Source organism: Mycteria americana, chromosome 2, assembly GCF_035582795.1.
Source record: "Mycteria americana isolate JAX WOST 10 ecotype Jacksonville Zoo and Gardens chromosome 2, USCA_MyAme_1.0, whole genome shotgun sequence".
Lineage (NCBI taxonomy): Eukaryota > Metazoa > Chordata > Aves > Ciconiiformes > Ciconiidae > Mycteria > Mycteria americana.
In genome coordinates this window covers 5,359,738-5,384,204 of record NC_134366.1, presented here as the reverse complement: position 1 = coordinate 5,384,204, position 24,467 = coordinate 5,359,738, and the positions used below count along the sequence as shown (strand labels likewise).

Here is a 24,467-nt window from a genome sequence, read left to right as displayed (position 1 = left end):
CAATCTTTTGACCACACAGTATGTGTTTTACCTTATTCATGATGAGAAGGCAGTGATGGCTCATACTCAGCCAGCATCCCCTGCCAGCCCTACATCCTTTTCAGCAGGACTGCTACTCTGACAGTCGGTTCCCAGCCTGTACCGATAGACCAGCCTATATCGATGCAGCTAGGGACAAGGAGCATCCTTTGCTCTGGCCCAGGCTGACACAGTAGAAAGGAGGTAACAGCATGCAATGAGCTATTTTTCTGTCTTTGAATAGCCACAAGGATAGTACAAAGGTGACATATGACTCTTTGTTAAGAGCTGTTTTCTAGGAAAAAAACCCTCAGCAGTCCAAAAGACAGCTGTAAGGTTGGACTGGCAGATAATGAGTCTTCTCTTCTAGTTAGCTCCTCACTTAGAAGTGTCTCACCTGTCTCTTGAGACTGAGTGGTCCACAGGGCATGGACAGTGCCTTTTCTGTTTCATGCCTTGTAGAGCAGGAGTATATGAGGGGTTGTGATCACTGCTTTGCTGATCAAAGTGAGAGGGACCTGGTATGAACTGCTGCATTCCCAAAATGCTGAGCCTGGGAGTTCTCTTTCCTTCCTTAACACCAGGTGCCTGAGGTTCTAAATGGAGAAGATAAATCTAGCAATAACCTATCAGCTTTGTGTCATCACCACAGTGAAGAACGAAACCTGATCTCATGTTGTTCTGACAAAGTTAGGTTTGAATGTCAGATTTCACCACAGTGGGATTTTTAAAATTTACTCTTGCTACCCTTGTCTTAGTCACTTTAATGACAGGTACCACGTAACACCATTTTAAACACACAGGGCTCTTACACCATCCTATGAAGAGAAAGACCCATTTCCGTAGCTTATCTGTGGAATAAGTCATCACTATAGCAGTGTGTAAGTAGCAGCCTTCCACAAACATCCAGAAGAAGTTGGTCACCACAAAATAATTGTAGACAGTGGTAATACATCGACACCAGGGCTGGAAAGGAAACAGAAAAGAATATTTTAAAATCATGATAATATTTTAAAAATTCTATATCTTGTTGTTCCCTTAAAAATCAATGGTAGAATTCATTCACGGGATGCAGATTTATACCTGTGACTTGGAATGAGAATATCTTAGGTGCTGTTGGGAACTCACAGCTATGTCTGTGACTTTCTGCTGAGGCTTGGCTTTGACCACAACATGCAGGATCTCCTGTACCTGAGCACGTCTGGAAAGTTAACATGCCATAAGGCACGTCCACACCAGCAGTCTGCAAGGAGTTTAAGAAGTAGCCATGTGGAAAGACGACAAGAGGAGGCAAGTCATTTGACTACAGATGATCTTTTAGAGAGGTACAGCCATAGCCTAGGGTTGTATCCAAAGATGACATAAGAATCTAAGCATATCTTAGGCAGTATAACCCACCTGCTGAGCAATTCAAAGAAAATATAAGATAGAAGTTAATGTCAGAGTCTTGCTTCATTTCCACTGAAGGGAAGGAGCACCACTGACATTTAGAAAAAAGATATTTACTTTACAGATATGCTTTTATCACCTGGTTCATCCCCTCTATTCCTGCCATTAGTGCTTCAGTCTGTAAGTCACACCACTACACACATCACTTCTGAATTTTGCCGTAACTTCAACAGGAGTTTTTGGTCAGGCTCAATGTATCAGTAAAGGCATCTTCTCCTAATGGCTGTGCAGGGAGAGCACAGCTGTGGAATACACAATTAGCTATAGAGAGGCAGATGGTATCACATCAATAAATCACAAGTAACTGCTGATGGTAATTTCCATAGTGGTACACACAGAACTCTGGGAAAATTTCTTTCTGTCCAAGCAGGCATTCAGCATATTCCCTGAAGCATGACATTAATTACCTATGTTAGCTGGTATCATTGATGTCATTTTGGTTCCACCATTCTTCAGCCTTTTAATTAACTCTACTAAAGTATTTGAAACTTTTGACCCTCAGTTAATTTTATTTCAGACTTCATATACATAAGGTATTGATGATCTCTAGGCAGTCAACAGAGCAGCAGATGCACTATCAAACTATCAAAATTCTGTGGACTAAGAATTTATTGGATAAGAAACAGAGATACAAAATGATAGCTCATTCACAAGTTGTGATCACTTCTGTTTATTGAGCTGAAATAAACAGAAGATACCTTTTGAATGTGTTAAAGCTTTCATTTCTGTATTATTTCATTAAGATTTGAAATTTAGTTTGGCTTCATCTTTAAAACAGGATTAAAACCCAAAACAACTCAGAAGAAGATGGAACATTTTGTTTTCAAAGTTTCGTTTAAACCAAATGAAATTTTCTTTTTTTTTTATCCTTTTGGCCTGAGCAAAGGAAAATAAAACCACAAACCAAAAAACCCCCCTATTTTTGGCTATCACCAAATAAATATTTTGGCTCCATTCCTGATTGACCCCCAAACTAGTAAGACTAGGTTTCTAAAGACTCTAAGTCTCACATACGATTTTTTGAATGTATGAGCATGAATTAAATCTTTCCCTGTGGCCTTAGTCTCATGTAAATTTTCTGATGTAACATCTAGAGTCTTGTTCCCCTCTCTCCCTCAGTTACACTTACACAGTTTTTGTCCTCTCCACAGCTGCCCATTTTCACAGGAACTGTAAAAAATAATTTTATCTGAGCCTGTTGTTCCTGTGTCAGAACTGAGTGGAATTGGCCAGTGGGAAGGCAGTGGGACAGATACAGACAAATACACATGATGGTGGTGAGATCTCCCTCTGCATCGTTTCCATAGGAAACCAGAATAAAATGAATTTTGAGCAATTCCTTTTGGAATTGTGGGTTTATTATTATTAAATAATAAACCCAATTAGCAGAACTCATTAATTTATACCATTTCATTTATTTGACTGAGGATTCTTGATCCCCATATGTATCCACCATTAGGCTCCAGATATCTTCAGCAATTCCCCTTCTTGATTTATTAACATAAGCACTATAACTTCATGCAAAATGTTTCCACGTTTAGTCCTTGATGCTTCTGTTACTGCATTATTACTGATCAGCACAGAAGAGATCACATCATTAGCTGGCATAAATGATGTTGCTCCCATTGATTTCAGTGGTGTTATTTTGACTCTGACTTACAGCACAATAAGAACATAACGAAGTTATCACAAGCTTGTATAAAGCACCTTTCCAAAAAGACTGCAGTGTTCTGCAGAGAAAAGATGAGTTAATGAAAACTAAGTTCTGTGAGGATCTGTCCTTATATTTGCACATTTATATTTTCCTTGGCCCATTGTGGTCACATTTTAAAAGGCATTTGAGTGCCTGACTCCAACTGATTTTTCCTAAATAACTGTAAAAATCTGTATTAAGATTTGCAGTATTGTCATGAGAGTAAATCTCATATACCACCATCTTCTGTAGCTGAAAATGTCTGAAACATAGACAAAGCAAACAGTGAATTAATAGAAGCTACATCTTCTCAAAGGAGCATCTGCTTGAATAATAATACAGAGTTATGCATAGATGTCTCAAAAAACTTAGGATCTTAGACTTCTTTATCTAGGTACTAATGACTTTTCTACTTGTTTTCCCAAAGTATGGGGTTAAAGTTCAGATGCCAAATCTTACATTTGAAAAGTTAACCAAGGATGATGAGTGCCCAGCTGACATTAAAATGAATGGGTATCCAGGCTCCTGGGGTGGTTTTCAATTTCTACAGGACCAGTTCCTATGTGAGTGGAGCTGCTCTGACTGGTATCAGCTACGGATCCAGCTCATATTCCATAGGCACTGTAATGCACCTGCTTTCCAAAGAGAGAGAGTATGAAGACGGGGGGTGTGTGTGTGTATGTGTGTGCATGTGTGTTTGTAGCACACTGTTAGGTTTTTCTTGATTATGGAGGTAAATATCAGGGGACAACCCTAAAACAAGAATATTCCACCACAAGAATATTACAATGGGAATGCGAACAGTAAAAACCTCTGCCAAGGGACTATCAAAAAGAACTACTCCCCAAGAAAATCAAGATAAATGTTTTTTCTTTTGGAGTGGATGCTTTTAATCCACTCCAGAATCCTTGTATGATTGGGGCTGCTTGGTGACCAAACAGGGGGAGGCCTTACAATACTTACATAGGGACTGATTCAATGTCCTCACTCAGACCAGCATCTGCAGTTGGGAGTTACTTGAACGAACATGAAATTACATGGAAGGTAAGAGAAATGAGAGCACGGTGACACACTGCATTTCTCAAGAGTGTTCAATGCCATGCAAAGATGTCCCACTTCTTGCCCCCTTCTGCCTTCCCATGTTTTATTGCGTGAATCTGTCCAGTCCTTTGAACTAGCTCTGACTCTGAATCACCCATCAGAAAGCTGACTTAGATCACTATGCCAGCAAAAAACTCTTCCTTGCTTTTTTGTTGGCTAGGTTAGTTCTCAATCAGTTTAGTGAGTTCAGTCCTCCCCAAGGGATCAAGAGGAGGAACAGAGCTAGTGCAAAAGAAGCAGTAGGAACTGGAGTGAAACATTTGGGTCCCTGGAGGAATGAGCCATCCCTTTCAGTGACAGGGAGTTGCTGCTGGATGCAGCCCTTATCACAGAACTTCATCCTCAAGGCCAGCGTGGTGAAGAAAAGATTAGCAGAAAAATGGAATTTTGTAAAAAAAACGCCACAAAGATATCAACAAGCAAAAATTGTACTTTTTCAGGCCCTATTTCTTATTTTCTTGGGAGTCCCACTGGCTCCAGACAGCAAGGTGCTCACTGTCATCAGAAAGTAGCTGACTCAGAGCCTCAACAGCCAAATCTGTTATTTCTGTACCTTGTTCATGGCCATGTTGCCCTCTGGAGTGAATGCTTTCCCTACACAAGTGCACATCACCACAAGATGCTCTGGCAAAAATGTTCAAGAATCGCCAAATTTAGTGTCTCGCACAACACTGTGTCTCACAGTATATGAATTTGGAAAAAATCTATGGTCAATGAAGATAAGAGAGAAGCATTTGAGCAGGATTTTTACTTTGAAAAAAACCTTTTATATTCAGTAATGAGGAAATAAATGAAACTTTAGAAAATCTAAGCTCACTTTCTTAATCTTTTTGAAATTACATGAAAGTCACTCTGAGCATGTGGATAGGTGCCCTTTGTAATATTTCTATCAGTTGAACAAATTCAGCACCCCTCTCTTCCCCAAAACTACATGGCAGAGACATGCTACCTCCAAGCACTTACTTCATTGCTTTCATGTATGTTGTGATCTATCATTTGAAGCAGAAACCACATCACATTCCTCAGGATGAATGTGGTGATCAAATTCCAGTGGATAATATTCCGCAGGCATCTGATACTCCTAAACAGGGAAATACATTTAAAACATCATATATAGTGAATATATACACATACACATTAATTACTATATAAAATAAACAAGTTAATTCTGTTCACTTGCAAAATTCCTCATGGTTTATCCCCCTCCATTACCTCTCTTACACTATGAAACAGGAGGTTCCTCTGTCCAACGGGTCAGCAATAACAGTCTTTGAGCCCATCTGTAGCTTCTATCTTTACCAGCAAGCATATCTGGGTCTGGTCCCATTCTCTGGCTCTCAGGGTAAATTGCACAGCCAGTGCCAAAGACAAAACTTGGATTTTGCAGTGTAGTCACAACACAAATAAATGACATAAATATAAAGCAGCAACAGAAGGATGGCAAAATCTGTGCTTCTTTTCCTTGCTATATACCTTTCTTCCAGGAATCACACAGCTTAACTTCTGCAAAGCCATGTACAACAATTTGTCTTGATAACATGAGGAGCTCCCTTTCACAATAATCAATTCAAGCAAGTGAAACAGGATCTACTGGAAAGACCCAAATATTCAAATGGTCATTTCATCCTTTGTTCTCATTTTTGCTCCTCTCCACCCCATCCCATCAGCTGTATTATAATGTCAACTAGAATTGATAAGCCCCTAAACAACAAGGCTGCACTGGAGTCTGTTGCATTGCTCACAGAAGGAGATTTGGTGACAAATATCTGCTCTGGAGTAGCAAAACTGGAATAGTTTACATTTGGTCAGTCTCTTGAACAGGCTCGCCTGTGTGAAGTTCAAAATTTTCAGACCCATTAATGTGACAGGAGAGCATGGACTGCCTGGTTTCCAGTCCTGAGGTCAGCTGGCTGTACCAAGCTTTCTTAAGGTCGAGCCGTGTATTCTCTTTCACCAGAAAATACCTGTCTGGTTTTAGTCCTTTCCCAGACCCCTTTCAGATGCAATGTAAAATATGAGCACAATGTAAATTATAAGCTACAGTGAGTTGGGACACAGTGCCATAAAACAAAAGAAGGGACATCTTAAATAGTGCTTGCTGCTGAAAATGGCTCCAGGAGGCAGCCAGTGCATGATGCTGATGCCAGCAACCAAAGTATCACTGAAGCTAGACAGAAAGTTATTCATTCAGTCATCTGAGACAAGATTATTTGTCTTCTCATTCTTTGTGAAATGGTAAAGGAAGGTGAGTGCCAAGTTGCAGTTTTGCAATTATATGATCTTTTCTCAGCTAAACACAAAACACTTCAGTTACTAAAATCACTTCCACAGGGGTTCAAATGGGCCAGTGCATTTCCTAGGATCACCAGGTTAGGATTCTGCATTTGCCATATCAGTCTCCCTGCTTGCAAAGGAAGCTGTCAAATAACATCGGACAAACACAGAAAGTGGTGTTCTCAAACCTGCTCAGCTGTAGCTGACTGTGCTCATTGCACTGACAGCAAAAAGAGAAGGCACAATCCAGTAACCAACTTTGCTGTTGTCTCAGGTCTTTTGCATGACAAACAAGCCAGCCTTCTTAATAACAAACGCTATTTTGCCATCATAAAACACTTACTGAACTTTTCCTAGGACTCAATTAGTCAGTTTTAGGGCCAGAAGCAATTTTGTGATACCCTTCAGCCTCACAAATCTCTCAAAGATTTCACAGCAATCCAGCAAAAAAACAAATAGAAGATCTCCCACATATGCGATACGGCAACTTACAGAAAGATGCTCAGAGGTATAACCCTACTAAGTCAATGTCAAAATAGCTGCTGAGTTTAACAACTCAGGCTCCAGGTATGAAATTGGTATTTGCTTTTGAGAGCCTCAGTGACTCATGACTGGGGTCAATTTGGAAAACAAATCTCCAGCTGCTCAGATCCATTCACTTTTATTTAGGCTACAAAACCCAAAAGCGTTGCTCTCAGTGTAACCTGTGCTAGCAGGGGACATGTCAGAGACATGTCTCACTTTGAAAATTTCACTTCTAACAAAAGGCAAAGATTCACGGTTAGGCTTTTAAAGAAACTAGGCAACCAACACCTACTGCCTTTCATGCTGAACCCCAGGAACCCATCTGGCTCTGGACAGTCTTTGAAACATGCTATTAAGGTCTGTTCTCTGTTGATTGTTCTGCACATAAATGTCCTGCGGCTGCTATTCATCTAGATGTTTTATTCACTCCCTTCAGGTTAAGGATTAGCAGGTTAACGAAGGAGTATGAAACAGTGCTTCTAGGGGGAGAGGGAGGCAGGGGACTCGAAACTGAGGAAATTCAGGTCAAACTGTAGACTCACTGGTATGAAATTAATTGCTTTTGAGAGCTCTAACAACAAAACAGATCCAGCGCACTTGCCACCTGAATGTATTTCTTGACAAATAGAAGATAAAGGAGTGGAAAAAACAAAAAATCCTTGCTGCATGCCTCCATTTAGATGTAGTTTAATCATCCCATATTCTGGAATATCACTATAACCAGCTGGAAGAAACCTTAATCCCACAAGATTTACAGCAGTACATTGGACTGGCTGCAGAGGCAAATAGGATCAAACAAATAGTTGTAGACTTTTTGGTTCAGTTCCTAAAAAGAGCTTTTCCCAGCAGTAGGATCCTAGTCATCAAAATCACATTCTCTTCTGTGGCTTGGAATATAAAGACAACCTCAGGATCTACTGACTGCATGATCTTTGCCCTCCTTACTACTTCTTGGTCATACTGTTTTGTCTTCTTTGCCCATCTGTCTGCACCTAGCCATTGACTTTTGTTTGCATTGTAAAATGCTTGGGACAGAGGCAAACTTTTAGTGATGTGTGTTCAGGATCCAGAGCAAGAGGGTCTGGTCTGTGTTGGGAACTCCCAGGCTCTACAGATAATTATGATCAAAACTCTCCTTGTTTACAAAAAGCCACAAGTGCTGAGGGAATATGTGTTCCTGGTGTAAAATTAAGTAAAGTATAAATGTGACCAGCAGCTGTAATTTACCAAAACAAGGCCTGAAGACTTCTCAAATAATGCTTTGGACATGAAACAGGGACAGTTGGCTCCCATGTCCCACTACCTTTAGCAAAAGCCATACTTTGGGTATCAGCAACCTTGTACCATGGCCTCATTCCCTTTCCGAGACACTCTGTGTGTGGCACGGATGGTAAGTAGATGCTTTCACCTGCTAAAAAGTTTCATGTCTTTGGGTCTAACAGAGCAAGGAAGAAGAGGCTGTAGAGAAAGCATTTTGCTTTTCCAGCTGCAGTCTCTCCCCAGTCACGTTCCCCACCACACTACTGCCTTGGCAAAGCAGCACAAAGAGGTGAGGGGTAGGATTTGTTTTTGTGATGTCTGGGCCACTACTCTGCTGGTGTTAATAGCAGTTAGGGTTTTAATGGAAACACCAGTATAGTCAGGCTGAGAAACATGTCTGAGAGTGCCACAGAGTTTCTTAATGGCTCAGGCAGTGACATGACCCCAGGCACAGAACGGTTTTAACCTTTTCCCTTTTTTTATTTTTCCCTTTCCTTTTCTTTTAATATGAGTCCCAACTGGAGACTCTAAGTTTGTTTTTGTTTGTAGAGAGCCCAGAGCATATGGTTTCTGTTTGTTTCTGTCTCCTAACTACTACTAGCACAGAAATGATAGTGGCAGTAATGCAATTCATAGCCAAGGGCAGGAAAAGCTTGAGAAATAATTGTGTCAGGTTCATAGCAGGGAGGGCGAAACAGCAGGGTTAACATAGCGTGTGGAGGCCGCAGGGCACAGCAGTGGAGGATGTAACAAGGGAAAGATCTCTTGCCAGCCACCTGAGAAAGCTGCTCTCATTTACAGGCACTGCTGGTGAATGTTATTATCGTAATTCAGTACGGGTAAAGGATCTAGAGGGATACTGACTGAGATGAGGGTCACCTCATTTCAGGCACTCTTCACATGAAACTGTTCTTCTGGGCTCAGGAGCGAACCCTATGCACAAAGTTTATCTATGTAGCCAGACTGAAGTTTGAGGTGGACAGTGAATGAAGGACATGTCCCAAATTGGGCACAAAGCTAGTGAGTAATAGGAGACCTGCAGTGCAGCTAACGTTTAGTGAAAGGACAAAGTCATACTTGTCATACTCACTCATCTTAAAGCCTGAGGGAGAAACTCATAATACTCATAGAGGTAATTTGTCATTCACAGATATTTTCCTGGATCTTGGTAGATCATAGAATCATAGAATAGTTTGGGCTGGAAGGCACCTTTGAAGGTTATCTAGTCCAACCCCCCTGCAATGAGCAGGGACATCTTCAACCAGAGCAGGTTGCTCAGAGCCCCATCCAACCTGACCTTGAAAGTTTCCAGGGATGGGGCATCTACCACCTCTCTGGGCAACCTGTGCCAGTGTTTCACCACCTTCATCATAAAAAATTTCTTCCTTATATCCAGTCTGAATCTCCCCTCTTTTACTTTAAAACCATTACCCCTTGTCCTATCGCAACAGGCCCTGCCAAAAAGTCTGTCCCCATCTTTCTTATGAGCCCCCTTTAAGGACTGAAAGGCTGCAATAAGGTCTCCCCAGGGGCTTCTCTTCTCCAGGCTGAACAACCCCAACTCTCTCAGCCTTTCTTCATAGGAGAGGTGCTCCAGCCCTCTGATCTTTTTTGTAGCCCTCCTCTGGACCTGCTCCAACAGGTCCATGTCTTTCCTGTGCTGAGGGCTCCAGAGCTGGATGCAATATTCCAGGTGGGATCTCACCAGAGCGGAGGGGCAGAATCACCTCCCTTGACCTGCTGGCCATGCTTCTTTTGATGCAGCCCAGGATATGGTTGGCCTTCTGGGCTGCGAGCGCACATTGTTGGCTCATGCCCAGCTTTTCATCCACCAGTACCCCCAGGTCCTTCTTGGCAGGGCTGCTCTCAATCCCTTCATCCCCCAGCCTGTATTGATGCTGGGGGGTTGCCCTGACCCAGGTGCAGGACCTTGCACTTGGCCTTGTTGAACCTCATGAAGTTTACATGGCCCACTTCTCCAGCTTGTCCAGGTCCCCCTGCATGGCATCCCATCCCTCAGGCATGTCAACCGCACCACTCAGCTTGGTGTCATCTGCAGACTTGCTGAGGGTGCACTCGATCCCACTGCCTATGTCATTGATGAAGATACTAAACAGTACTGGTCCCAGTATAGACCCCTGAGGGACACCACTTGTCACCAGTCTCCATCTGGACATTGAGCTGTTGACCACTACCTTCTGGATGCAACCATCCAACCAATTCCTCATCCACCGAACAGTCCACCCATCAAATCCGTATCTCTCCAATTGAGAGAGGAGGATGTTGTGGGGGACCGTATCGAAGGCCTTACAGAAGTGCAGACAACATCCATAGCTCTTCCCTTGTACATTGATGTAGTCACTCCATCAGAGAAGGCCACTAGGTTGGTCAGGCAGGACTTGCCCTTGGTGAAGCCATGCTGGCTGTCTCGAGTCACCTCCCTGTCCTCCATGTGCCTTAGCAGAGCTTCTAGGAGGATCTGTTCCATGATCTTCCCAGGCACAGAGGTAAGGCTGACAGGTCGGTAGTTCCCAGGGTCTTTCTACCCTTTTTGAAAATGGGTGCAATGTTTCCCTTTTTCCAGTCACCAGGGACTGCACCTGACTGCCATGACTTTTCAAATATCATGGAGAGTGGCTTGGCAACCACATCAGCCAATTCCCTCAGGACTCTGGGATGCATCTCGTCAGGTCCCATAGGCTTATGTATGTTCAGGTTCCTCAGGTGGTCATGAACCTGATCTTCTCTTACAGCGGGAAGGACTTTGCTCCCCCAGTCCCTGTCTTGCGGCCCATCCACTCCAGAGGTGTGAGAAGAGAGGTTGCCAGTGAAGACTGAGGCACAGAAGTTGCTGAGTACCTCAGTCTTCTCCTCGTCCATTGTTACCAGTTTGCCAGTCTTGCTCATCACGGTGGGTATGCTTTCTTTGGCTTTCCTTTTCTGGCTGACATACCTGTAGAAGCCCTTATTATTATTCTTTGCATCCCTTGCCAAGTTCAGCTCCATCTGTGCCTTGGCCTTCCTGACCCCATCCCTACACAAGCCGGCAGCATCTGTATACTTTTCCCAGCATACCTGTCCCTGCTTCCACTGCCTCTGCATTTCCTTCTTGCCCTTTAGTTTGACCAGCAGGTCTTGACTCAGCCATGCCAGTCCCTTGCCTTCCTTTCCTGATTTCTTACACCTGGGGATCAAGAGCTCTTGGGCTCTATGGAAAGCGTCCTTAAAGATCTGCCAGCTCTGTTCTGCTCCCTTGTCCCTGAGGGCAGTTTCCCAGGGGGTCCTATTGACTAACTCCTTGAAGAGCTGGAAGTTTGCTTTCCTAAAATTCAGGGTCCTGACTTTACTCTCTGCCTGACCCATATCCCTCAGGACTGCGAACTCCACCAGCGCATGATCACTGCAGCCCAGGCTGCCTCCAGTCTTGATGTCACCAATTAGCTGACTTGCGTTGGTGACCATCAGGTCCAGTATCACATCCCCTCTGGTAGGGCTGTCTATTACCTGGCTTAGGGAGTTATCCTCAATGCATTCCAGGAGTCTCCTGGATTGCCTACAGCTTGCCATGCTGCGTTTTCAGCAGATGTTGGGGTGGTTCAAGTCCCTCAGCAGGGCAAGAGCCTGCGTGCGCAATGCCTCCTTTAGTTGGAGTAGAGGGCTTCGTCAATAGGCTCCCCTTGATCGGGAGGCCTGCCGTAGACACCAACCACAAGAAGGTTCCCTTTGTTACCTCGGTCTCTGATTCTTACCCACAAGCTTTCAACCTGCTTGTGGCTGTTCTTCAGAGACAGCTTTTCACACTCTATCCACTTCTTGATGTAGAGGGCAACCCCTCTGCCCCTCCTTCCTCGCCTGTCCCTTCTGAACAGCCTGTAGCCATCGATAGCCGCATTCCAGTCATGGGATTCATCCCAGAATGTTTCAGTAATGGCAGCTAGGTCCTAGCTTTCTAGCAGCATGGTGGCTTCCAACTCCTCCTCTTTGTTGCCCATGCTGCGTGCAATGGTGTAGAGGCACTTCAGCTGGGCTGTCAGCTGTGTCACCTTCTTAAAGGAACACCCCTTAATTCCTCTGAGGTATTGCACTGGTGTTTCCCTGTTGGCTCTGGTTACCTCTGGAGCCCCTGGCTCATCTCCGTAAGACTTCAGGTGTGTTCCAGTGTAGCCAGCATGTCTCAGAGCAAGAGGCTGAGGGCCCTCGCTAGCACCCTGTCCCTCTAACCTTAGCGTGTCATCCCACAGCTCATCACAGGCAAGCCTGATATTATCCTCTTCCCCTTTCAAGTCTAGTTCAATGCTCTGTCGGTGAGCCCCGCTAGCTTGTGAGCAAAGACCCTCTTCCCCCTTTGAGAACGGTGAATCCAATCTGATGCCAGCAACCCTGGTGCCGTGTAGACCATCCCATTATCGATAAACCCAAAACTGTGGTGATGACACCAGCCACGGAGCCACGTATTAACAGACTAGGCCCGTCTGTTTCTTCCCATGTCACTGCTCGCAACTGGAAGGAGAGAGGAAAAAATAACCTGTGCTCCAGATTCCCTTACCAACTGTCCCAAGGCCTTGAAGTCTCTTTTGATTGCCCTTGGACTATGTGTTGCGGCTTCATTGCCACCCACATGGAAGAGCAGGAATGGGTAATAGTCCGAGGGCTGTACTAGGCTAGGAAGTTTCCTAGTGATGGCCTTAATCCAGGCCCCAGGGAGGCAGCAGACTTCCCTAAGAGGAGGGTCCGTCTGGCATACTGGACCCTCTGTTCCCCTTAGAATGGATTAGCCTACAACTATAACCCATCTTTTCTTCCTCGTTGAGGTGGTCGTGATATGGGGGGTAGGCCTTTCTAACCTTGGCGACACCTCTGGTATAGATGGACCATCATCCACATCATCCATTGACTGGCCTTCCACATCCAGAGCCTCATACCTGGTGTACAGAGGCACTTGGGAAGGCGAGGTGGGCAAGGAAGGGGTTCACCTGCTGCCCCGAGTGTGGGCTTGCCTCCATTCACTCCTTTCCTTAAAGCTACTGCCTTCAGCGTGGCGAGGGGAGGACACAGGATCCCCTGGATCTTGGTGGCTATTCCTGTTTCTGGCTCAGGGAGGGCAGAGCATGGTTCCACCTGTCTATCCCTTTCTCAGACTCCCTGATGCTCCTTAACCTTTCTACTTCCTCTCGTCGCTCTGCCACCAGGCTGAGCAGATCGTCCACCTGGTTATACCTCACACAGATGTCCTCACTACTGCTGTCCATTACCAGTGAAAGGCTCTGGCGTGCCCTGCAGCCTGAGGCCTGGGTGGCTGCATGTTTTTGTGGGAGCTCTGTCTGGGTTGCCATATCCATTCTGGTGAGTGCAGAGGACATAGCTTTCTGCTGGATGGGTACCATAGCTAAGCTCCTTCTGAGAGGGTGATGACCACCAACTGAACTTGCCTCTTAAGCTGGCAGGGTGACTATGCCCTTCCTGGGTGAACTGCAGCACGAACTGCCGTGCCACGCGCTGGCTGACGCACCACGCTCTGTTTGCCCGCTCTGTTGGCAGCACTCCTGGCCGCTAGCACTCCCTACGCTGCTTTTTATAGGCATGGGGGTGGTTGTGGTTGCTCTGGCAATGCCCAGGCCTTGTCAGGTCAGCATCTCCCATGAGAGCTGCCGGCTCCTGGAGGGTCTTTCTGCTGCCCTGGTGTTCCCCTGCCTCAGGAAAACCCTGGGTGCACCGAGATCGCTCCGCTGTGGATCAAGCCAGCTCCGGAGCAGCAGCCCTCAGCAACAGATGGAAGCTAGCTTAAATTTATAAGCTTTAATTTAAATTTAACACTCCTGTTATTCATGAAAATGACCTGTCCCTTTCTGAAAACTTGTTAAACAGTCATAACTGTCTTCTATGACAATGAGCTCCACAGTTCCTTTCTCCTTGAGTAATTATTGCCTTCACTCTGTGGAGTGAAAAAGTAAGCAAGTCTGTGCTCCAGAAACAGCAATGACTGCCCGCACTCACCGACAGCACTGAAAAGGAATTCACATCACATTGTAAGTGGCAGGAGGTGGAATTTGAAACACATTGAGGTGTCTTATAAGTTAGTGAATTGAGCTTTCCTAGAGTCACAGTGATTGGCATGAATGCATTCCCTCACAACTCAGAAGCTAAGAAATTTGGGGTTATTCTTGCCTTAGTAGGGAGATATCACAATTTGGAGAGTGTGACTGACAACATCAGGAAAATGGGAGCACAGACAGCAGAGAGCTATCTTCTCAAGAGGGCAAAGAGTCATGGGAGAGAGGGGATAAATGGGAGATGAGGGGACTGGGTGCTGAACTGCTGCTTCAGACACAATTACAGCATTGCTAGGAAGAAATTGTGAGTTATAGAGCTGTTTAAAGTCCCCTAGAGTAAAATATCAGATGATAGAAGGTTTCATATTCATCTTCATGTCAGGTAACTGTTTACGCCATTTCTACTTGTTTTACAACCCTTGATGTGGATTGCATGGTGCAAGTGTAGCCCAGCTTCCAAGAACAGCAGCACAAGTCACCATCCCAGAGAGCCTGAAGGCTGGCACATCACAAGACACCATGGACTGAGGCTATGGGCTTCCATTAAAGAGCCTTTTCCTGTATTTGCTTCCTGTCCTGATCCTTTTCAGACAAAAAGTGTTGGTCAAGGCTTTGGCTGGACTCTTCTACTAACTCTTCCCTGGTGCATGGGTCCAAGGACAGAAGGAATAAGAAAAGAGCTTGTAGCAATTCAGTCAGAGCAGACTTAAAGGTTGAGGCCACAGCATAAAGACATAAGAACTTCCATATTAATTCAGACCAATGAGCCATGTAAGGCTGTGATTCAGTCCCCAGTGGTGATCAGTAAAAGACAGTTTGGGGAACAGTATGGGAACCAGGGGAGGTAGACTGTTAGTTGTTCCTTGCTCTTACCTCCTTGCTTCTGGCAGTCAGAGGTTTTAAGATATTCCTGATTCAGAGGCCACATTTAATCACATTAAATCACCCCATTGGTGGCCCCAACTCCTCACAGGAGTCACTGAACTCCTTTTGTGGTTTATGTTCACTGGGGTCAGGCCATAGCTTGTTCTACTCACATGATGGAATGAAGAGCTCATAAGCTGTTATTCACGGTAAAATACATTTGTCTGTGTTGGTTCCTCTTCTGTGCTTGCCTGTCCCCCTCCAAGGGTTGGATGAGGAGGCATTTCCTCACAACTACATTCCCTCCTGTTCTTGGGAGTTGCAGGGAGGAGGGATACAAAGAGACTGGAACTGCACAGCAGGAAACTGCTACTCCTGTGGTATGTGGGAGCAAGCTGGGAGCAGTGGTTGGTACTGTATCTCCAACACGTGCTCCTGAAGTAGCACAGTTCATGCAGCAATTTCACTTCTTGCTGTACCTGACAGCAGATTTTGGCCTGAAATATCCCCCTGAAATACAGCAACTAGTGTCAGACAGGCACATGCAAGCAGTGTATATTATATTGAGTGAAGGAGGGGGCAGAAGGAAAAGGATTTCCTTGAAAAGGAGAGAAAAGAAGGACTTACAGTTTCTGACTTGGAGGGAGAAAAGATACTGCCACTGGAAGCATCTTGGTTCTGTAATGAAAGGTTTTATTGGCTCCTCACGATTTCTTAAGAACCAGTGCTTTGCCCCCTGTTGAGTGATCTCCAGATGACTGCTGCTGACAAGGTAAGAGTTTCTGCTTGAGGGCCTGCCGCACAAGAGCACTGCTGCTGTGCCACTCTTCCTGTTGGTTTGGGCAGAGGTATCCTCATGTCAGGCAGGCAGGACTTTTTGCCAGGAGTCATGATTCGGAGTACAGCCGCTTGCCTCAAGGCTAACGATGTGAGGCTTTGGATAGAAGAGCGTAGCAAGCGACAGCATATTTTCACGGGAGATGGAGTTATGAAGTACCTTGTTTTATATTTACAGGAATTTGGGGACAAAGGTACAGGAAAATGTGTGTGTTACAGTGAGTTGAGAGTCCCAGAGTATGTCTCTGGCTGTGCTGGCCAAAACCAGATAAGATGATCTGGGAGAACATACCTCCCCCTCACTGCACGCCCAGAGAGCCCCTTAAAAGCATTAGCTTCAGCTCTGCAGCAGGTTAGACACAAAGAAGCAATTAAGGTAAAAGCAAACGTACTTCTCTTTGGCCTCCCTAATTAGTAAATCAAAAGCCAGGTGTATGGTGGGAAATTACACATAATGACCTCTTTATTTGATTTGAGAACAGAGCATGTTTCAAGTCCAAATGTTATTCCCTGACTCGGTATCATACCACTGGCATCCTGAACTGCCTGGTTGTGAGGGGTGTCACAACTGGGCTTCCACATTAGGAATGATAGCAGCAAATGAAAAAAACCCCCAAATTCTCCAGCAGTTGACTGTAGCCTGTGCCAGAGGTGGGCAGAAAGAGTTTCTGATCGTTGGTAGAGAAAGCACACTCTGCTAATTATTTCCATCAAATGACCTTAATTGTATGGTTGGATACAGAAAGCAGAGAATTAGAAAATCCATTCTTTTGACTTGGGAAATGCTGAGATCTGAAAAGGCAGAAAATCTGATCAACTCTTTCTATACAGGTGGCCTCACTGATTCAGAAATGGAGTTCTATAAAAGGGTTTCTAAAATAGCACTGGTAAAACTCAAAGTAGCCTTTCTGTTGACTCATGTTTTTTTTCCTCACTATCCATACAGCAGTATTTTTCCTCTGGGATGTGCAGAGCTACTATTTTCTGATTCAAAGCATCACACAAACAATTAACATTAACAATCATAATAATGTGCCAGCATGGTCGAAAGCTAGCTGAATTAGTTGAATCATCTGCATGGAAATAATTGCAAATGATAAGTTTATTAAAGAAGCTTGGAAACCTTCTATTAATTCATGTAGTATTCCATTAATAATGATGTTCAATTAAGACAGCTGTCCCAAAGTCTGTCTGAAAACAGTTGGCAGGAGAAATCTGAGAGCACTTTGCTGGAGTCCTTCCCATTCCATGATTGTTGAACAAGCAGGAAGGAGAATCACGCACAATACTTAAAAAAATATTTTTCCCCTTTAGTCTTTTCTAGGGCAGGCAAAGCTCATGGACAAGCCATAAATGGCATGGAGTGGGAAGAATACCTAACAGCAAGCTATTTCCCAGGCTCTTTGCCGGTCATGGCCTATTTGCTTTCATCCACATGGAGGCCTCCCCTGAGGTCCTCATGGTTTCCCCTGCATGCTCATGTTCAATCACTGCATATATTCTGGTACTAATGCTTACAGATGGGAAAAGCAGCTGGAGAGGATGGCAGGGAAAATGAGCTTCTTGTTGGCAGTTGCCTGGGGAAATCTAAATATTCGCACAGGAAATGCAAGGGGCAGTTGCAAGGGAAGAACAAAACCCTGGAAGAAAGTAACAGCTTTATTACAAGGACAGAGGTGAAATGCTCAGGTAAAGAGGAGAAGCAGCAGCTTCCATTAGTGTTTAGGATGTGCATAGACCCTAAAAACAAACCCATTGTGGAACCATCTGTGCTCCACTAAGCCTTTTCCAAAGCTTCTTTCTCCTGCCTTCAAGCCAATTTTTAATCACAGGACACAGGGCATTCTGCCTGCTTTAGACACAAAGGCTTAAAGCACTGATGTTCCTAGGATTGGAAGGATGCAGCAACACAGAACAGGACCACAGGTAGGACAGTCCTGGGGCAGGACCAGACTGACTGTGTTCACTGTCAGTGTTTGTGCCCAGCACTGTCTGGCTGTGTAGCATGGTGAAAAGAGGTCAAAAATGGCCCTCTGCAAACTACCCGTGAGCATACTGACAATGGACAGTATGGATAACTATAGGACACTTACATCAGCCTGTGCCTTGTTCCTAGTCAGTGTACGAAGTGAAATGTTGCCCCTGAGAACTACGTGGTTACATATGGGCTAATTGAAACCCAGTCACTGGATACTCCAGTCTAAGAATATGGTTCCAATCTGGACTGTGCAATCAGCTCTTCCACTGGAGAAAATTCCTGTTATTTTCACAGGAATGACAAAGTCAGATACAGATGACTTCATTTAGTACAGTATGTGCTTGTGGTTCAGCTGGTTGAAAAAAGATTTAGGATCCTGCTCTAATTTGTTTTGCTAAATGGGGGTCAGATGTCAGTCATTTTTGAACCAAACAGGAAACGGGGCTGTAAAGTGTATTTTTAGGAGAAGCTACCTTGCAGCTCAGGTTTTAGTACCCCATAACAAACTAGCTTTAGAGTAGCAGGGGCACAGTATGTGGCTACAGCCCTCTGGGGTTTATCTAAGACATTGCCGTGTTGACACAGGTTGTAGTTATCAGTCCAGATGGTGGAAGGGTGAATGTTTCCTATGAAGAGTGACCATTGCAGCTGGATTGCACAAATTAGAGTTAGGACTTCAGAAGCCAGACACTGAGAGCAGATAGTGGTTGATCTGACTTTCAGCTACTGTTTGGGAAATGTAAGAGTGCACAGCATGTCCTCATTCATAATCCCCTTGTGGGATTATACAAAAAAAAATCTGGAAGAAAATTAATTTAAATGACCAGCTAGGGAATTCAGGGGTTATGGGGATTTTTTGCTTTTAATACAATTATACAACTAGCAATGTTTATTAAATTATCTGCCTTTGTAGATACTGTGTGGATAAACCAAGGAAGAAAGTCTGAGGCACTGATGCTGCTGTTCACACTCTCCTTGGCCTCATTTCCACCAAAACATGGTGTGAAATATTTCATTATTTTTGAGTATTTGGCCAGGAATTCAGGAAAGACCATATAGGATCATTCATAGCCTGGTCCTTCCAAATATTCATTCCTGTGCTTAGTCTAAATTTGTTAGTCTCATGGTGCTCACTGTGTGTGTGGAAATGTTTCCAGTGGTTCAACGTGGGCACCTCCCCCAGGAAGCTGCTGTGTCCACAACATGCAGAGGCAGTCCACGTGCTAGCAGGAGTGTACATGCCCCATTTAGGGGTGCCACAAATTAGGGATTTTCCACCTCTCTCATGTTTTACTTGACAGAGTAATGTGAAGCAGCAGTATTTGTCTTTTAGATTAGAGAGAAGAGAAGGTGGCTGGGTCCTGAACAACTACAGTGGAGTTAGTGAGGGAGGTAGATGTGCAATTCTTTGGATGAAAACTGAAATTGAACCATTTGGTACTTGAACATCTGCAGGTGCATTTGTAGTGGGTAACTAAACATCTAGGCTTGAAAACATCTTCTCTTATTCTCCTTCCCAGATGACTCGGGTCATGTTCTTTTTTGAAGGAAATTGCACTCCTGAGCATGATTCATATCTAAACTGTAAAGACCAAACTTTACTTTCTTCCTTCCTCTGAAACCTTGGAAAAGTTGCAAGGCTTGCTCCACTGTTCCCAAAAAACATTCCATCATCATCAAAAGGAGAACAGAGCACAGACAAGTTTGTCTGACTAGTCAGTCAACATAGATGTAATCTTGCAAAGAGCAGTTCTATTACCAGAATTTAAACAAGTTAGTGTCCATCTCCAAAAACATTGCCTCACAGCTAAAATCTTGGCAATGACAGAAATACACCACTAGGAACATATTTCAAGCACAGGATAGGAAGTGGCTTCCTGATCCTCCAAACCCCATGTCAAGAAAGTCATTCAGTAAAAGCCCTTCATAAATTCCTGAAACCCTAGGTTAACTCCAAGTTAAATTTTTCCTCCATTACATTGCTCCTGGACCCCTCTGCTCTGTGGATTGGAAATCATCCTCTAATATCCACTCACAAGTCTATCTGTAGAGTGCCTATACCCATTTCTTCTTGCACTGACATTGTCCTTGATTGTAAGTAGCTCTTCAGTTTCTAATGTTTATCCAACAGTGATGAATTTATAGGCAGCACTAATACTCCTTGCTAGCCTTCATATTTCTAGGCTACAAAACCACTATTTCAGATACAGCTTATGAAACCTTCCACATTTTAAGAATATAGCTCTCTGGGCACACTTCTAATTACTGGTATTATTCCAGGACTTCAGGAGGGCTTTGCTCTCCTCTGTGGTTTTTGTGCTAGGTAGGCTCTGTACAAAGAGTCTAAAGAACAAGTCATACAGATAGGAACTGTGAGAGGGGGGTGAGTAAAGGCAGTGGGAAGCAAAGACATTGGCCTAAGGTTAATCAATAGGAAATGTGTTTCTGTCCTTTATCTGAGTTCGTGAGATGAGACACTTCACATGATTTCAGGCAATACAGGCACTTCAGATGTTTTGTATTCAAAGAAGACCCTCTCATTGCATGTGTGCTTATCTACAGAGCTCCACTGTTTTCATTCCTGCCTTGCTTTGAGAACTTTACTATGGATTAGTACAGGGAGGGACAGAGTGCAGTCTCCAAACCTGCAGCCATTGCATCCACCGAACACATGCTCTACAATTACCAGTGTTTATGATGAAGTTTAAAAAATGGCATGTGCCTGAATCATTATTTAAGGCTCTGCTGTTCTAAGTGGCAGATGGAATAGACTTAACTAGGCTAGGTGGAAAGCCAGGAAATAAAGGGGAAAATGGAATACCGACATGAACTCATGAATTCAGTTAGTTGATGCCCTGTCCTGGGACTCGCTCTTTTTCCCCTTGCTCCATGACAGAAAGGTATGTCTGGGAGGACTGTGCCTTACATCTGGAGTCTGCTCTGCTCTAGTCACATCAGATACCACATAACTTCTAAGTGCAAACCAGTACTGATTGTGCAATCACCTACCCACTTGATATATCCTCATTATCTAGGCTCTGATATGTGTCAGATCACTTTGCTCTATGAAACCTGCTCTATATGGATGCTCTACGTTTCTTCTGACAGGTTTCTACAAATCATTTAATCAAACTCTTCCATTCTTCTAACAGAGGCCTGCAGCAGCAGTCTTACCAACTGCAAGCCAGACTGAAGATCAAGAGGCAGTTCAAAGGAGCTTGGAACAGGGGAGGATAAAGGAAAGTAGATCTTCCTCTCCTAAATCCTGGGAGATGGTTGGGGGGAAAGGGAGAAAAAAAGACAAAAAAAGTGACTGTGTTGTTTCAAGAAAAAAATGTTTCAGTCTTTTGGGAGAAAAAATATGAGATTTAGGAAATCTGGCTATAATCATGAGAAAGAAAGGGGACACTGCCTTAGGCCTATGAGAAAAAAAATCAGATGTTTTAAAGGGGAAATAGAAAGAGTTAAATTTAGGGGCAACAGGAAAGCAAAGGTTCCCTCAAAACTTCAATTTGCTTTTGTTACCACCATACTAGCGACAAAAGATGTTATGCCAATGTTTGCGGGTTTGGTTTTTTTTAGAACTGCCTTTATCCAGCAACCTGTGCAGAAGGACATGTCATTTTTAATCTTCAGCTTACCTTCCTTTCAGCACCATCCCTCTTTACTGGATTCAAAATTCATCAGAGACTTAGATGTTTCCTAGAACAAATACCTGTCTTCCTGTACTTCTTCTTCGGTCACTACTGCACAAATAAAACATCTTCTGATTGAATCCAGTCAGGTCACTGCTGGCCATTGCCAGCACATTGTTTAATAACAAGTCAGGAGTTTTACAAAGGACTCTTATTCCACCTCAGAGGCTGGTATAACAGCACACTAACAAGGAAAAAGCCAGGACAAAGCAATTTGGGTTTCTGCATTATCAGTAACAGTAAAGGAAAAATATGATTCAAAAGAACAAAAGAAAAATGTTTTAATCTGTTTGCTTTTTTTTTTCCCTTCAGCTTGATTGGTATTACTGATAGCAGGATTCCTCCTATGGAAACTTTCTGCTTTACTAGTGTGAGGATGTGATTATGTGGGATGATGAGAGCCATGTCAGCGGGAACTGCCTGTGTGCACCTGAGGGATGGATCAAACCTTTACTATTAATGAGAACACACAGACTATGAGATTCACAGCAGTGCAGATACATTTAACAATACCCTGTGAAGTGCCCTGAGCAAATCTCTTCAGATCGTGCATTGGAGATCAATGCAGCTCTACTGCACATTTGGTTTATGCACAAATGCCTCATTTTCCCTTCTCAGCATATTTGTTTCTGTTTGTGTGCTTGTTTTGTTTTGCATTGTAAAGACAGCATGGCTCTCGCACTTTTAAGACCACCTACATTTAGAACTTGAGGAACCATCCTTGACTTAGATCTTTAGGAGCTATCTCCATGACTCACTGCCATTCAGTCAGCATGCCAACAAAAATTAAGTCCTCTCCCATAAGCTGGGCTTCACTTTTTATTATTTAGGTACTAAATGAAACATTTACTGGCTTATTTTTCATTGCACAGCCAAGAAAGAAGGATTGGTTCATATGTGACAGAACTGGAGAAAACAAGGCTGGAATAGGTCTTTGCAGTAAAACAGAGTTCCGGACTGAGTTCCCCCTTCTCAGATGTGTTGGAGTCTCCTGGCAACACAAACACAGATGGCAGATGATTTCATTACTTGCTGCAACATCTGAGCTTTCTGACCCTCAAAATATCTTGGTGTACGGTTCCTTAGAGTTTAGGACAGTAGAACATTTCTACTGGCATGGAGGGCAGGTTGTGAATGGAAGACAAAGGGTTGCATAAGGAACTGAGGAAGACAGGAACTGGGGACAAGATGACATAGGATAGATTTGGAAGAACAGGGACTAGATCCAGTTCTTTCCCCTTCCCATTTCAGCACAACTGAGGACTAAGCTTCTCATCAATGCAGCAGCTACTTGGGCTGGGGCAGCAACAGTAATGGTGAAGCTCTTCTCCAAAACCAGAACACCCATCTCACTAGGTGATCATCAAAGCAATACTCTTTGCCATGCCAACCAGATATTTAACCTGCTCTTAAAACCTCCAGTGTGAGAGATCCCACAGCCTTCCTAGCAGTTGTGTTCCAATACAGCAGGTGTGCTCCCGTATCTTCCTTCAGACAGGACTGCCTTTGAGACTCCATCTGCACTGACAGAGCAAAGGAAAATCACGGAGGTGATGGGTGAGAAGCATAAAAATATGGAGCAGTTGTAGAACTTGAGCCTTCCCAGAGGTCTCCTCTATCTTCACTCTCAGCAGGCACTCATGGAGTGAGGTAGATGGGTGGAGTGGGGCAGGAATGAAGAACTGATAGATTTCTACTTTGGGCCAAGATGTAGGACTATCAGATCTAGCCTTTGGGGTCTTCTGTTGTTTTTTTTTTTTTTAGCCAGGAATTATCTAAATTCTCTCATTTCACCCAATTAGTAGGTGCTTTCTTCCATCCAAACTAAAACAGGAAAAAAAGCCCCAAGTAATAGGACTCAATTATCAAAACTGATTTGCTCTTGGGACACTTTGAGAAGGTAAGTGTGATGAAGATGTGCATAACCTAGAATTTGTGTAGGGGACATCTGTAATGCAACATGAATCTGGAGTGCCTTCACTGGAGCACCTTTAGAACTTCTGGAAACAGGTGTAACTCTACAGACACTGAGGTAGCTTACGCTGGTTAACGCTGGCTGGACACTAGATTTTTTTTGCATGATACAGTGGGAATTTGAAAAGATGGACTATCTTAATTCACAGCATGTACAGGGAAGCACTTAATTGCTGCAGTCATTTTTAATGCTGAAGCTGACTGCAAAATTTAAATCTTAAAGTCAAAGTTTAAATCCCAGAAGAACAATTTAAAAGAGATCAGCGAGGCCGCTTCTGTGTTAGAAGCTGGATACATTTATACCATATTATCTAATTGTTTTTGCGTTATTTACTCAAGCATTTATAAAAGATTCAGCATCGAGGCAGGAATATAGTTACAATGAATAATTTGCATTCTTTATTCAGTGTAAATCAATTCAGGTCTCCAAGCACTATGGGAATTAGCATTATACGCACAGTAAAAAGGCTGAAATGGAAGCTTAAACTGATGCACCATAAATGTTCCCATTGAATGTTTTAAGCTTTTTTTCCTTCCCATTAGCACAGATTATCCTGTTATAGATGCTGGGGTGAAAGAAGATTCCTATTGTTAATAAGAAAGACCCTCTTGTTATGAATGCTCAAGAGGAAGACTTAGCATAAGACTTTGTAGGGATGTTCCACTCTAGGAAAGGAGTAATTCTTTCACTTAGGTCACTGTCAATCATCCTGCTGTAATCCTGGGGTGAGGGGTCCTCTATCTGTTTC

At 43.7% G+C, this 24,467-nt stretch overlaps 1 protein-coding gene across 1 annotated transcript in view; it reads right to left on the bottom strand.

Moving 5' to 3' along the window:
* CRHR2 (corticotropin releasing hormone receptor 2) overlaps positions 1-24,467 on the bottom strand; it is a 175,613-nt gene that overhangs the window by 45,902 nt on the left and 105,244 nt on the right. Inside the window, exons 6-7 of the mRNA XM_075495498.1 lie at positions 5,225-5,342; positions 831-984 (exon numbers count right to left, since the gene is read on the bottom strand). Of these exons, the coding sequence (XP_075351613.1) occupies positions 831-984; positions 5,225-5,342 (272 nt within the window). The remainder of the gene's footprint in view (positions 1-830; positions 985-5,224; positions 5,343-24,467) is intronic.